Source organism: Idiotropiscis lumnitzeri, chromosome 20, assembly GCF_059441095.1.
Source record: "Idiotropiscis lumnitzeri isolate Australia: NSW breed Sydney's pygmy pipehorse chromosome 20, RoL_Ilum_1.0, whole genome shotgun sequence".
NCBI classification, from domain to species: domain Eukaryota; kingdom Metazoa; phylum Chordata; class Actinopteri; order Syngnathiformes; family Syngnathidae; genus Idiotropiscis; species Idiotropiscis lumnitzeri.
In genome coordinates this window covers 8123264-8136227 of record NC_142410.1, presented here as the reverse complement: position 1 = coordinate 8136227, position 12964 = coordinate 8123264, and the positions used below count along the sequence as shown (strand labels likewise).

The 12964-nt window shown below is 44.5% G+C and overlaps 1 protein-coding gene across 5 annotated transcripts in view; it reads left to right on the top strand.

Moving 5' to 3' along the window:
* Positions 1-4317, top strand: part of bahcc1b (BAH domain and coiled-coil containing 1b) — an 87754-nt gene extending 83437 nt beyond the window's left edge. For all 5 annotated transcript variants that reach the window (XM_088283850.1, XM_088283853.1, XM_088283851.1 and 2 more), the window contains 3 exons: positions 265-1625; positions 1738-1974; positions 2279-4317. In XM_088283850.1, coding sequence (XP_088139976.1) covers positions 265-1625; positions 1738-1974; positions 2279-2488 — 1808 coding nt within the window. In that variant the 3' untranslated portion in view covers positions 2489-4317. The remainder of the gene's footprint in view (positions 1-264; positions 1626-1737; positions 1975-2278) is intronic.
* Positions 4318-12964: the final 8647 nt, after the last annotated feature.

Below are 12964 nucleotides of genomic sequence, written 5' to 3'. Positions count from 1 at the left end.
CTCCGTGTAACCACATGAATCATAATTTTATGAGGTGTCGTCGGTGTTTTTGTGCCAGTAAGAAACATGCGTGCGTGTCGCTCATCACAATGACGCTTCAGGTCCAGACAAGTATTGGATATGTCCAAACCTACCTGGCTTGATGGAGATAATGGTATTAAATTTCTCCCGAGCGCCGACTTCCACGATTAATCTCGCTCTCTTCCCAAGAACTGTCACGTCATATTGATTCCAACTCCTCTCTGCTGTCATCTCCTCGCTCAGTTGGCCGGCCCAAGAAAATCCACTCAGTGCCGAAGACCGCCAGCTCAGCAACATCAGAGTCCGACTCTCGAACCAAAAGCAACACTTCCGTGGCGAGCTGGTCCGCGCCGAGAAAGAGACCCCCGGTCGACTTCTTCCTCTTCAACGGGACCTCCCGGAAGACCCAGAAGAGATTCAGAGAGCGAGACCTGGGGTTGTTTCATCGCCCCGCCTCCAAAGCGCTCGCAGCCACCACGCCGCTGAGAGGCATCTTCGGCTCCCCTTTTGTAGTCGACTCTTTTAGTAGCATCGCCAACGGCTACTCCGCCTTTGGTAGTGGCGGGAGCTCCGGATCGGTGCGGCAACACGCCAGCACGGGGTCTTCATCCGGGTCCCGGGACGTCTCTGCTTGCTCCTCAATTGTCGCCGCGACGACGACCGCAGGGAGCAAGAAGCCAGTTAGCGAACGAGACAGGAAGCAGTTCCTGGTGAAGCTCGATCATGAGGGGGTGACCTCGCCGAAAACAAAAAATGGCAAAGCCCTACTTCGACTCGGGAGCGGAAGCAAAGGAGGTCGAACTTTGTCGTCTGCCGGCGCTCCGCTCCGATATATTCACCCGGCCATGTTGGTGAAGGACGGAAAGAAGGGCGGGAGGGATCGAGAGAACCCCGGAGCCCGGCCGGACTCTCTTTTAGAGAAAGATCTTCCGGCAACTAGCCACGGGGGCCAAAGTGGAGATTACAGTTTGGACGACCACAGCGACGGCCCGAGTTCTTACTCGGAGCTGGATGAGGATGACGAAGATGGCGGTCAAGATGCCCGAGCGCGAAGACGAGGCCCGGCGGCCACATCGCATCGTAACGGCCGCTTTCTCTCCCGTCTCTCCGTCTGCTTCTCATCCTCATCCTCCTCCTCCTCCACCTCCGGCTCCATATCCTCCTCGTCCCTTTGTTCCTCAGACAACGACTCCTCCTACTCGTCCGACGAAGAGTCTTCCTCCGTCCTCCTGCGTCGCGCGCTGCTCCAGCAGGACAAACACAAACACCGACAGAACCTGAGCTCCGAGTCAAGCAACTCCAACACTTCGGTCCCGGCTCATCCGTATGCGGCCCACTCTGGGTCAAAGGGGAGGACCGAGGACAGGACAGAGTACACGTCCAAAGGAAGCGTGACGACTAACAGTATTTCCACCAAGACGCAACTGAAGCGGAAGGAAGGCGTTCCTAATAGCCACCATCAAGGTCTGAGCGGCCCGAAACTTTCCTCCAAGGACCCGACGGCAGCTAAAAGGCAGAGGATGTCCTCACCTGAACCTCAAACCGGCATAGCTCCACTGCTATCGGGTCGCCAGCTGTGGAAATGGTCCGGTAACCCAACGCAGGTACGAAAAAAACATTTTCCTTTCTATTGGCAGCAGGAAGAAAAAAAAAACACACACGCTAGATCAGAGCTTTTAATTTCGTGTCTGCGATTGCTATTTGTAAATTCCTTAGAGGCGAGGTCTGAAGGGTAAAGCCCGCAAGCTATTCTACAAGGCCATCGTGCGCGGCAAGGAGACGGTGCGGGTCGGCGATTGCGCCGTGTTCCTGTCGCCCGGCCGGCCGCAGCTGCCTTACGTCGGCAGAGTGGAGAGCTTGTGGGAGTCGTGGAGCTCCAGCATGGTGGTCAGGGTCAAGTGGTTCTACCATCCGGAGGAGACTCGCCTGGGAAAGCGACACTGCGACGGCAAGGTAAAGACTTCAAAGGACGAGTGGAGGCTTTTTCTTTTTTTTTTTTAATAAATGAGAATAGTCAGCAAATGTCTCATTTGACCAATTTGCGTCATTTGGTTCTTTATTGCAATAAATACAAAATAGTTGAAACAGTCCCACATGTGGACTTTAGCAATGTTTCCCAAATTTAATTGAAAATTCTGAATGCTACAAGTGGATGCACAATGTCTCCGTTATAGATTGAGAACAAAACTCATTTCATCCCAAAAGTCTCTGATTGGGAAAAACGTCCTCGTAACATTTTGACCGACTCTCCCCCCAGAACGCCTTGTACCAGTCAAGCCACGAGGACGAGAACGACGTCCAGACGATCTCGCATCGCTGCCAGGTGGTCAGCCGGTCGGAATACGATCACGTGACCCGCGAGCACAAACCCGGCGCCACGGCCAATGATCTTTTCTACTTGGCCGGCACGTACGAGCCCACCACCGGCCAACTGATCGGCGCTGACGGCACGGCTGTCGTGTCCTAGCATCCGCAGCTAGAGTGACCAAAGCTATCGAGCCGATCGGGATACATCCCAGTGGGAGAAACCCCGCCGGTACCGGGCCCTTAAAGGAGTCCGGTTAATTCTTGGACGCTCACGAGAACTCGAGCATCGGGAGGCTTGACTCCGTGAATATCTTGCAACAAAAGAACCGGAACCACAGAAACGAGCACTTTGGAGTTGGGTAAACTCTGATACGCCACGGCCCGACTCTGCTTCCAGAAACAAAAACCGACTCGGAGAACAAGAATGGAAGGAGACTCACTGATTTTTGGACGTTTGCAAAGGTCTTATTCCCCAACAGGACCAAAAAAAAAAAAAAAACGGAACCTCCGGTGTCATTTTGGATTGTGCGCAAGAGCTGATTGGTTGCAAGCCAAGATGATGTCACGTCTTCAAATGTTTTCCTCCTCCTGTCAAGCCATACACATCAATACCTCTCTTGCATCTTTGTATTCAGGTGTGCCGACACGTGTACAGGTAGGCAGATTTTTTTTTTTTTTTTTTTTTTTTTTTTAAATGTGTGTGTGCGTTCGGGTGAGTGACGGCTTTAATTCGCCTCGTGTGTTTGTATAATAATGTAAATACTATACATAGATATGTGTCCTTTTTTTTTTATATATTTGCGGAGAAGATGCGTTTTATTTCAACGTTAACGGCTTTGCGCTTGGGGAGGAGGTTGAATTACGTTTCTTTGAATGCACTGAACATGATCACGGTTTGAGGTCAAAAATGTACACCCGGTGTGGTTGGAAGCCCCGCGTCGTCGTCGGGGCGGGGGAAATCTGGAGTCGTTTTAATTGCGTGAACAAAAAAGCGGCTCTTTTAAATAACACGTCAAACTTGCAATTTTTTGCATTTCCTGTTGGAACCTTACTGGAAAAAAGAAACCAAGTTTCTGCTTTTCACCCATCCGGAAAAAAAAAAATCCAGTCGCTTGTGTTTCTATCCAATGTAAATATTTATCTGGCGACGAAATGAAATATACCAAAGCACCTGTGAGTTTACACTTCCATCACATTACAAGATAATTATATGAGAACGATTTAAAAAAAAAAAAAAAAGAATGTTCAATCAGATCTGAATCCGGGATCCCTGCAATCACCGAGGTATTTGAAGTAGAGTTCCTCTCGTCTCAGTGTTGCTATGACATCCTCGGAGAGACGACGTCTGCACACTGCCCAGCTGATGCACTTGAGGTCTCTATGACAACCAGAATGGCATCACGTGACTGTGAAGGACAATCAGCGCCAATCAATGGGACAATGTTGAGAGACAAAAAAAAAAAAAAAAAGGATCAAATCGCAAATGATGCTTCTTGTCACTTTTATTCCTGCTTTGCCAAAAATGTCTGCGCGTGCACGTGCGCACGTGCGCGCGCCGCTTTTCTGAGTTGAACATGGTCTTACGTTTATGCAAGCCTGTGATGACTGTTGTATAGGATGTACAGGGGGGAGAACACAAATGCCTTTTTCTTCGTAGGGCTTTGACTGACTTTTGACGACTATGTTGACAAGACTTTTTCGAGATGTGAACATTTTGTAAACGGGAAAAAAAAAAACGACAAACTGATAAACACTGGATTCACTTCTGATCATCCCCATTTTGACGGAAGGGACAACGTTGTTTTTTTTTTTTTTTGTTTCTTCTCCCCACTGGAACCCGCTTTGTATGAGATGGAAAATTATATTATTTCTCTCATTCTTATGGAGGTATTTCTTACATATTTCCATATGTACAAAAAGAAAGAATATTTATCTTAATTTTATTGCCTTTTTTTTTGTGTTTCATTAAAAAAAAAAATAATAATTGTTACGAAAAGCATTCGTGATGTTTGATTTTTTTTTTTTTGCCTTTTTTTTTTTCTTTCCCCATGGGCGTGAGCTCTGTGAAAAGCGCCTTGTGTTCATCAATGACGATCATTTGTCAGCTGAGGGAAAATGGACCATGGGATAAAAGCGTGGAAGAATGAGAAGGAAGAATAGTGTGGGGGTGGCGGTGGGGGTGGGGGGGGGGTAGTCGTTTGAGAGAGGAACAAGCCATTTGAAACTGTAGCTGTAGTTGATAGATGGAAGGGATGGTGGGGGGGGGATCGACAGCCCGTACAGGTGGGTCAGGTCTTCACCAGAATCAAAACGGAACACGACTATTAAATGAACAAAGGCGAGGAGATCAACTTTCTCTGTGCATAGATTTCAAACTCACTTAAATCACGAGGCGCAATTTTGATCTTTGTTGCAGTGAAGTTGAGCCCTGTACAACTTTTGGAACGTTGAAGTCCGATTTAAAAACCCCGTTAACCGAATTCATTCAGTTTTTCCAGATTAGATTTGGTTGACAGGTGCAAATCACAACTTTTATTTATTTTTTAAATAATCCATCTTGTTCGAGGTACCAAACACTACATCATTCTTTTTTTTTTATTATTATACTTGACATCTGCATGTCAATTTAAAAAAAAAAAAAAACAACAAAAAAAAAAGGCTTTCAATCTTGAGGTGACAAAATCAAGCACGGCTCCCGCAGACAGCAAATGTCTCAGATGGTTCAAGGAAATTAATAGATTTCATTTCAACTTTTCAAATTGGTTATAACAGAATGTAATAACAAACCAGTAGTGTTGATTTGTTCAAAATGTTCAAATTTACTGCATTGGGACATACAAGGTCAGAATGCTCCTTTCAAGGATCTTTATTTGCATAATATGTAACCGACAAGCATTCCTGCACTGCCGTGTGTTGTGTTAGTCTCTGCGTGTGTGTGTGTGTGTGTGCGCGTGTGTGTGTGTGTGTTCAAGCAGGGCACTGGGAGGAGCGTTGAGATTCTCCCCAGCAGGGTGTGGAGTTTCTAGGACAAGGTGAGCCAATTTACTCCCATTTTATTTTGAGACTTCCTTTGACATATTCATATTTTTTTTAATGGCACCATAACCAAAGCCTTCGTCTTATTGCGACATTAATGTCTGGATGGAGGATTGACCTTTGACCTCAAATTGCAGTCTGCTTTGCCCGTGTCCCCGCCGCATTTAGACAACTGGCCGCAAACATCCATTGGATAGCCTCTCCTTCAAAACGCAGATTTGCTTCTCACTAAAGGAAATAACTACTTTTTTTCCCTTTTTTTTTTTTTAAACATTGCTAATGATCCTTAGCGACAGTTTCAAATCACTCACACATTCACATGCCTTTGTCCGATGGCGTGTGTGTGTTTACTTTCCTTTTTGTCTCCCATGTTTTCGCTGTTGAGCTTGTTATTACGGAGATACGGAACACCAGAGCCAGCCAACCTGCCCGCACGCACACACACACTGCAAGTCCTCCTCATTGGCCCCCCAATCAACCCACACCTTGAAAACACACAGACGTTAAGTGCAGTCTTTGACTCCTTATCAGCAGCTTTGCGTTGAGCTTATCTCGCCTGACATTGTTAGACTACTTTACCCAGAATGCTGCAGGAGATACGGGCACAATGGGGAGGCTGAGAAAGGTGGTGGGGGGGGGGGTATGAGGGCGCCCTCCGGGTTAATGAGGGAGGGCTTTACATGCAGTCCCAGCAAACATGCCGCAGGCTCATTTGCGTGTGTGTGTTCAGTGCGTTCACGTAGACAGACGTCCAACCTTTGTTTTTTGGTTTTTTAGTTTGGCCACGCCCCTTAAAGGCACACACCCAAAACACACCTACTGCAGCTTTTGTAGCATTTATGGCACTTATTTTTAAGGTCTTAAAACATACTTCAAAATAAGACGAACACATTAAAAAAAGAGAGCGATGGATAAGATAGTAATATTATTATTATAAAATATTGCACAGCGTATTTATTCCTTTATGTGTTTACAGTCAACAAATCCTTTTTTTTCCCAATTAAATGTGTCTCACAATATACGATAATAATCATGGTCATTATACAAAGAACAATCGTTGTTTTCTGTCGGCGTAAAACGCAGGAGGACAAAGGAATGAGACGTTCAATCATTTTGTTCTAATCTCCTCAGAAAAAATGAGGCTGGGCTTGAAACACTTCCTGTTGAACACAATGGTGTGTCGCCACTTTGAGGCTAAAAGTGGAATTACATCCAAAAATAAAGAACCACATTTGTCTTCAAATATTAATAGAAGTGAGGAATAAGTGGAGTGGATAATGATGAGTGCTAACAAATCGGACGGTACGATTTTGGCAAATATTCGAATTTTCTTTTTTTTCGCGCTAATATTCCAATTGCAATTTAGTTCGGGATTGTTCCTCTCACCATGCATTTATTTTTTTTTATAAAGACAAGCAATACATTAATCTATTAGCACTGGCCCATCCCGCATGTTTGCCCACTGCGAGTGTGCCCACTGCGTCAGACAAAAGCGGCATCACTTTGTATTGTCGTGTTTTCTTTGGGCAGCCTTGCGGGACGCCACATTGGTGACGTCGCTCGCCCGAACAAGTCCAGAGGTTATCCGACAATGTGCTTTTTGCTGTGTCGTTTTTGCCTTTATCGTGCGCTTCCATCGATGCAGCAATGTGCTTGGGACAAGAAACTGAGTGAGAGGTGAAATAGTAACATGTGCGTGTGTGTTTGCGCGCGCGTGTGTGCGTGTGTGTGCGTGTGTGTGTCGAGTCTGGAGAAAGCTCTGCATTTAGACACAAGCTGAACCTGTCACTGAGGTAAATAAATGGTTGCCAGCTGCTCTGAGATGCTGCACGTGTTTGCAGATAGTTTCAATGTGCGTGCGTGCGTGCGTGTGTGCGTGTGTGTGTGTGTTGGGGTACATTCAGGTCACCGAGACTAGCTGTAAGAAGATCAGCTCCTTTCTCCGCATGGCTTCATCTATCGTTAATATGAGCCCGCATGAGCTCGTCACAAGTATCTGTCTTATCGACGTGCGCGTGCGCGCGCGCGCGAGCGCGGCTGACAAAAGTCACTCTGACTCATTGGTGGTTGTGCAACGTACGCCGTGCTAACAGATGGTACACGTACATAAATCATGGCTGCGTGGAAGTCATGTCCATGTTCTTCAACACGACGACGCCAACACAGCCTCCGCCCCGCCCCCCTTTTTTTATTTTTTATTTTTTTATTTTTTTTACAACTTGTTTTGCTCTCCGGCCCATTACACACCATATTCGAGGGAGGAATGTACAAGCTGTTGATCTTGTTTCGGACACCTACTTCACTATTGTACTCCAATTTTTTTTTCTTCCCAAAAAGTTTTTGCATAATCACATAAAAGCAACATTTATTTTGTCATTACTTTCTGTAGGCATTTTTGAAGGCAGTTAATAAATTGGGAGGATTTTTTTTGGGGGGGGGGGGGCTTTTCAATCAGACTTGATTGCATTGTGTTTCTTTATTGTCCTAACTGTAAAATGTTCGTGATTCTTTAATGTAACCACGTGAAGCGCTTTATTTATTTATTTATTTATTTTGTATTGTCGAAACTGACAACATGATCTCAGACTCACCAATTTTAGCTGCAGAAAATCTGACAGCCCAATCGTACAGCATGCGTGACAATTATCACCCAACTTATGTGCCCAACTGGCCACGTCCAACCTGGTGGCAGTGCAACGTATTTATCTTAACTAATAATGCGTCGTCCTCCATGCGCAAGCGCGTATATATGCAAAAAAAAAACTTCACTCGCTTGCATGTTCATTCCTTCCCCTTATAGCCGCACACAGCAGGGATGATTTTAAATAGCTGTAAGTGTACGCCCACCCGTACGACAGACAGCATAGCAGTGCTGGGTGGCTCGCTTAGATGTTTTCCAACTTTTATCATCAATGTGCATGGGGCGCCATGCCACCGCTTCCCTGTACATTGTCTCAAATCATATTCCATCCCATGCGACAAACACACACACACACACACACACACTTGCTGTTTTTTCCCCTTTTTTACCTAATTTTGGATTAATTATTTTGACCCATCTGATTGGCTTGAAAAACTTATTTGGCGAAGCTCTGTTGCCATTTTTTTTTTTTGCACAATTTTGTGTACTGAACTCTTAAGAATATTATTTTATGGCAGTGCTTCTCAATTATTTTATGTTACGCCCTCCCCTAGCAAGAGGAAAACAATTTACGCCCCCCCCCCGCCCCACCCACTCTCCATCGCAATTATAAATAATAGCATTTTCGTTGCAAAACAAACCTACACCGTAGAGTTAATACTTGCTCACATTGGGCAATGAGGGCGCTACTGCCAACTACTGGAGTGGATGTGCAATTACACTGGCGAAAATATTTTTGTTGTTGTTGTTGTTTTTTTTTCAAGCCTAACAGCAAGCTCCTGTAATATGTATCTACTCAAACACCTTGTCACATTCCTCATTACAGATGGCGAATTATTGACTTTCCATACTTGAATGAGCTTCGTGCACCCGAACTGAACATTGAAGCTCCTGATCACAATCGACATGAGAGAAAAGCACAGAGACCTTGTCCCTGTGAAAGGAATCGTAATTAATGAGATTCTTCACGTTAGCTGTTGACCTCCGTGCATTTCAAAATGAGTCTTTGCGCATATTGTACGCGTTGGCGCCATTCAAACGAGGTTGACATTAAGTTGCCGTTACCGTGGTGATAAATTTTTTTCCCCCCAGAAATGTAATTAGAGAAGTTGTTGACGGAGGCGCCTTTGTCACTTTCTCATGGTGTGAAGACACACAAAGGGCGTTATGGGGTAAACACGAGCATTTCTCTGCAAGGTCGTGTACACTGTCACGTCACCTGACAGTGAGTCCACCAGATTAAGATGAATGCGCATCGCGTGAGCCAACACGCCACAAACGCTGCTTGTGTGGAACTCGTCACCTTTGCGAAAAAAATCCAAATCCTGTTTCGGCAGCGACATGCCAGTAAAGTAAGTCAGCATTGAAAAGTGCATTTTAATTCAATTTATATTTACAGATTAAATTAAGACTGGAAAATACCACACGGAAGACCATCATGATGATGTCACACCTTTCCTTAAAGGGGAAGTCAACCCCCCAAAAATTATTTGCAATAAATCGTTCACTAGTCTAAACATGTCATTTTGATTCATTTTGTGTTGGTGGAATACAATACAACTTTTTTTGTATAGCTGCCCCTCACGTGACTCTTGATGAGGAAAAGTGTAATCAAAGATGAACGGATGCACAAGAAAAATATTGTTACAACAATCGTGTTTATGAGGGCCCGGCTTCCTCTGTGTGGAACATTTTATCTGCGATGCCGTCAATGTTCAAGGGTGTGCGTGTGTATGTTTATTATTTTATGATGTGCCTCTACTCCCACTGGCCACATCATTAGGCACACCTGCACAATCTTTTGTGGAGATAATAAATCAGCTCACTTTTGACATGGGAATAATTTTTTTTAATGAGGTCACTGTTAGGAAGTGTTTCCACAGTATGTTAATTAAACCTATAGTTTGGGAATGGAATTATTTTTAATTTTTTTTTAAAGATTTAACATCGTTTAAATGTAAAAAAAAAAAAGGCTATCACAAGCAGTCATAATATGTTTCATAAATCATGAAATTTTGTAACATTGTGCAAAAATATAAGTAATGGCATTTTACAATAATATCAAAATGGGGGTGTGGAGGGAAAGTAGTCAGCCTCACTGTTTTTGTAAAAAAAATAAATAAATAAATAATAATAATTGTATTTATTTTTGGGATTAATTTAGTCGTCGTTTCCAGATGCATTTAACATTTTCTTATTTATAACCAGTTACTAATTTAGAAATAAAATAGAAATATCATTTAAAATTACAATAAATTATTTTATTTCTAAAACTTTTATTTCCCTTGTAAACTTAAATACTTCTGCTTTTTTTTTTTCATTTTGCTCTTGTTACCCTTTTAGCTCAACAAATAGTTGGTTAATTAAGTTGTTGTAAATTATTATTATTTTCTTCATTATAGTAAAATCAAAACATTTCCCTATGCAATAAATTAATGTTAAAAATATTTGTTTGATCAAAAGTAATCCAAATTGGGTGATTATTTATACCCGCCGCATTGGGTTGAAAATTGAGCACATTGGGTCAAACTTACCAGCTTATGATTAAAAATATTTATTTAAGTCATTAACATTTATTCACCTTTCTCACCCTTGTTCTCTTTGCTCGCAGGTGCACTGCCGCCTCATAAACATCTGAGGCCTGGGTCATGGATTTGTGCCCCGTGTGTGCGTGTGTGTGTGTGTGTGTGTGTGTGTTTGCTCCCAACTCTTTCATCTCATCAAGCGTTCATCAGTCCGCCGTTCATCAATCACACCACGCGGCGGATCACTCATCGACCGTGGGTCCTGCTTTGAAATGATAACATCTCTCCATCTACTGACATGCTCCGTCTGTAAAACACACGCACGCGCGCACGCCCGCGCGCGCGCACGCTCACGTATGATGACGTGGAATGTGATCACTTTCAAAGTCTTCCTGCTAACACAGCGGGAGGCACCTACACATTTTATCCCCCCAATAACACCCTCACGCAGCTCACTGTTGGTCACCGCAGCACGTACAAATGTACACACGTACAGTTGCCATGGTGACGGATAGGCAGCCATGCAGAATGAGTGCACAGTCCCTCGGGACGTCTCCTTTGTCCATCTTTCCATGGCTCTCCTTTAGCGATGACAAGACGTCTCCTCTCTGTCTGCACCCCCCCCATGCACCTTCCTCATCCTCCTCATCCTCGCTGCATTCTGTGTAATGCATATTTCTCTCATTTTTTTTCCTCCCGGGCCTATCTGTTTTAGTCGAATCCCAGTCGAGCCGGCTCATCCGGCGGACTGGAGCGTGTTGCAATAAGCTGCAGGTTGGTTGGAGCCCGTTTTGAGTGGCGGCTCCTTATTATGACGAAGAGGCTGCCGAGTGCTTGCTCTCCAAAATTGCAAAAAAAAAAAGCCCTCTGGTTGTGCTTGCACTAAATATGACGCCTCCATTTCCCGTGAGTCACCAGCACTCTGCATGTTTGGGCTGGACAACACCTCGCGCCATCACGGCTCCATTATGAATACCGGGCTGGGCATTCAGTGGGGATTTAATCCACCTCTTAATTCCACTTGTTGCAGTGATAAAATAAATATCAATCAATATCACCCAGAGCAGTTCTGAATCGATATTTAATGTTTACAAGGCAAAAACATAAAACAATGCGGTGGATATATTATATTTACATTTGGTATTTATTACCAATGGTAAAGTTTTTTTTCAATAATTTTATGGTTAAGGATTTTCAAAAGTCTACACACCCCTGTTCGAATGCCATATTTTTGCGATCTAAAAGTTGAGACCAAGATAAATCATTTCAAAAGTACCTCTGATTTACCCCAAATAATGTTCGAGTAGGCTTTTTGCACAAGCTGGCTACCCTTGTGATTATTTCACACAAGACCTCCGCTCCGTTTTGTTGCTCAAGGCACTAAAGAACAAATTGCAAAGTTGCAAAATATTTCAATCGCCCCCCACGGTCAAATGTTGCAAATTTACAGACGGGAGACGCTAATCGGGGAGGGGGGGAGGATGTTAAGGCAACATCCTCTGCTTTTAGCTTCCGATGACGCCCTTGCAACCCGTGACTGATCACCCGCGCCACATGACCCGCTAATAAATAATGCTGCAACTCCACACCTCCCGTTTATTGTGTGTAAGTTTACGTGTATGTGTGTGTCAGCGACCTCCCCCTCCCTTCCGTATGTCCCTCGGCATGTGAAACATTTGGCGCGGCTGTTTTTACAAGCCCGGTGTTAAGCTGTCCATCAAATGGCGGAAAAATAAAAATAACCCCCCCCCCCGACCACCGTATCATCCGCACACATGCAAAGAAGCGCTCATCCGCAGACGCAAGAGACGCTCTCTTTACAGCCTTCCCTTTGACACCGGCCGTCTCTTTTTACACATCTCCCGCTCATCCATCTTTCTCACCATCATTCATCTTCTTCTCGATCTCTCCCTAAATATCCCCCTCTGCTCAGATACTCGCCGTGTTTGCTATAAAGTCGGCAACTGCTGACTGGCCGGGCCGCGATACGGCCAACCTCAACTTGTCTTACCGCCTTACATTTGCAATTGTAAAATACGACTTGAAATGCTGAGGCGGGGGACTTGAGTCCGACTTTAAACGCTAATTTTAAAGACTTGGGGCTAGTTTGGCCAAAATTCATGAAAGAGTTTAGTACACAATAACCAAGCTAGCAGGAGGTCCCTAACGCTAACGCTAACGCTAATGCTAATCCACAGGAACTTAATTCCAATACTGTCAAAACCACGTAGACGTGTCAAGATTTGTCGGCTTGCTAGCTGGACTCTTTGCTGCTCCACCAACTCATAAAAAGTCCGACGGATTATCTTTCGCCAACAGTTAGCAAGTTTTAACCATGGAGCGGTAAAGTCGACTAGTCGATTCAACCTCCTTGTTGTGAATGAGCATAATCGTACAATTTCTGACTTTCTTGACCCACGTCACGGCTCGACTC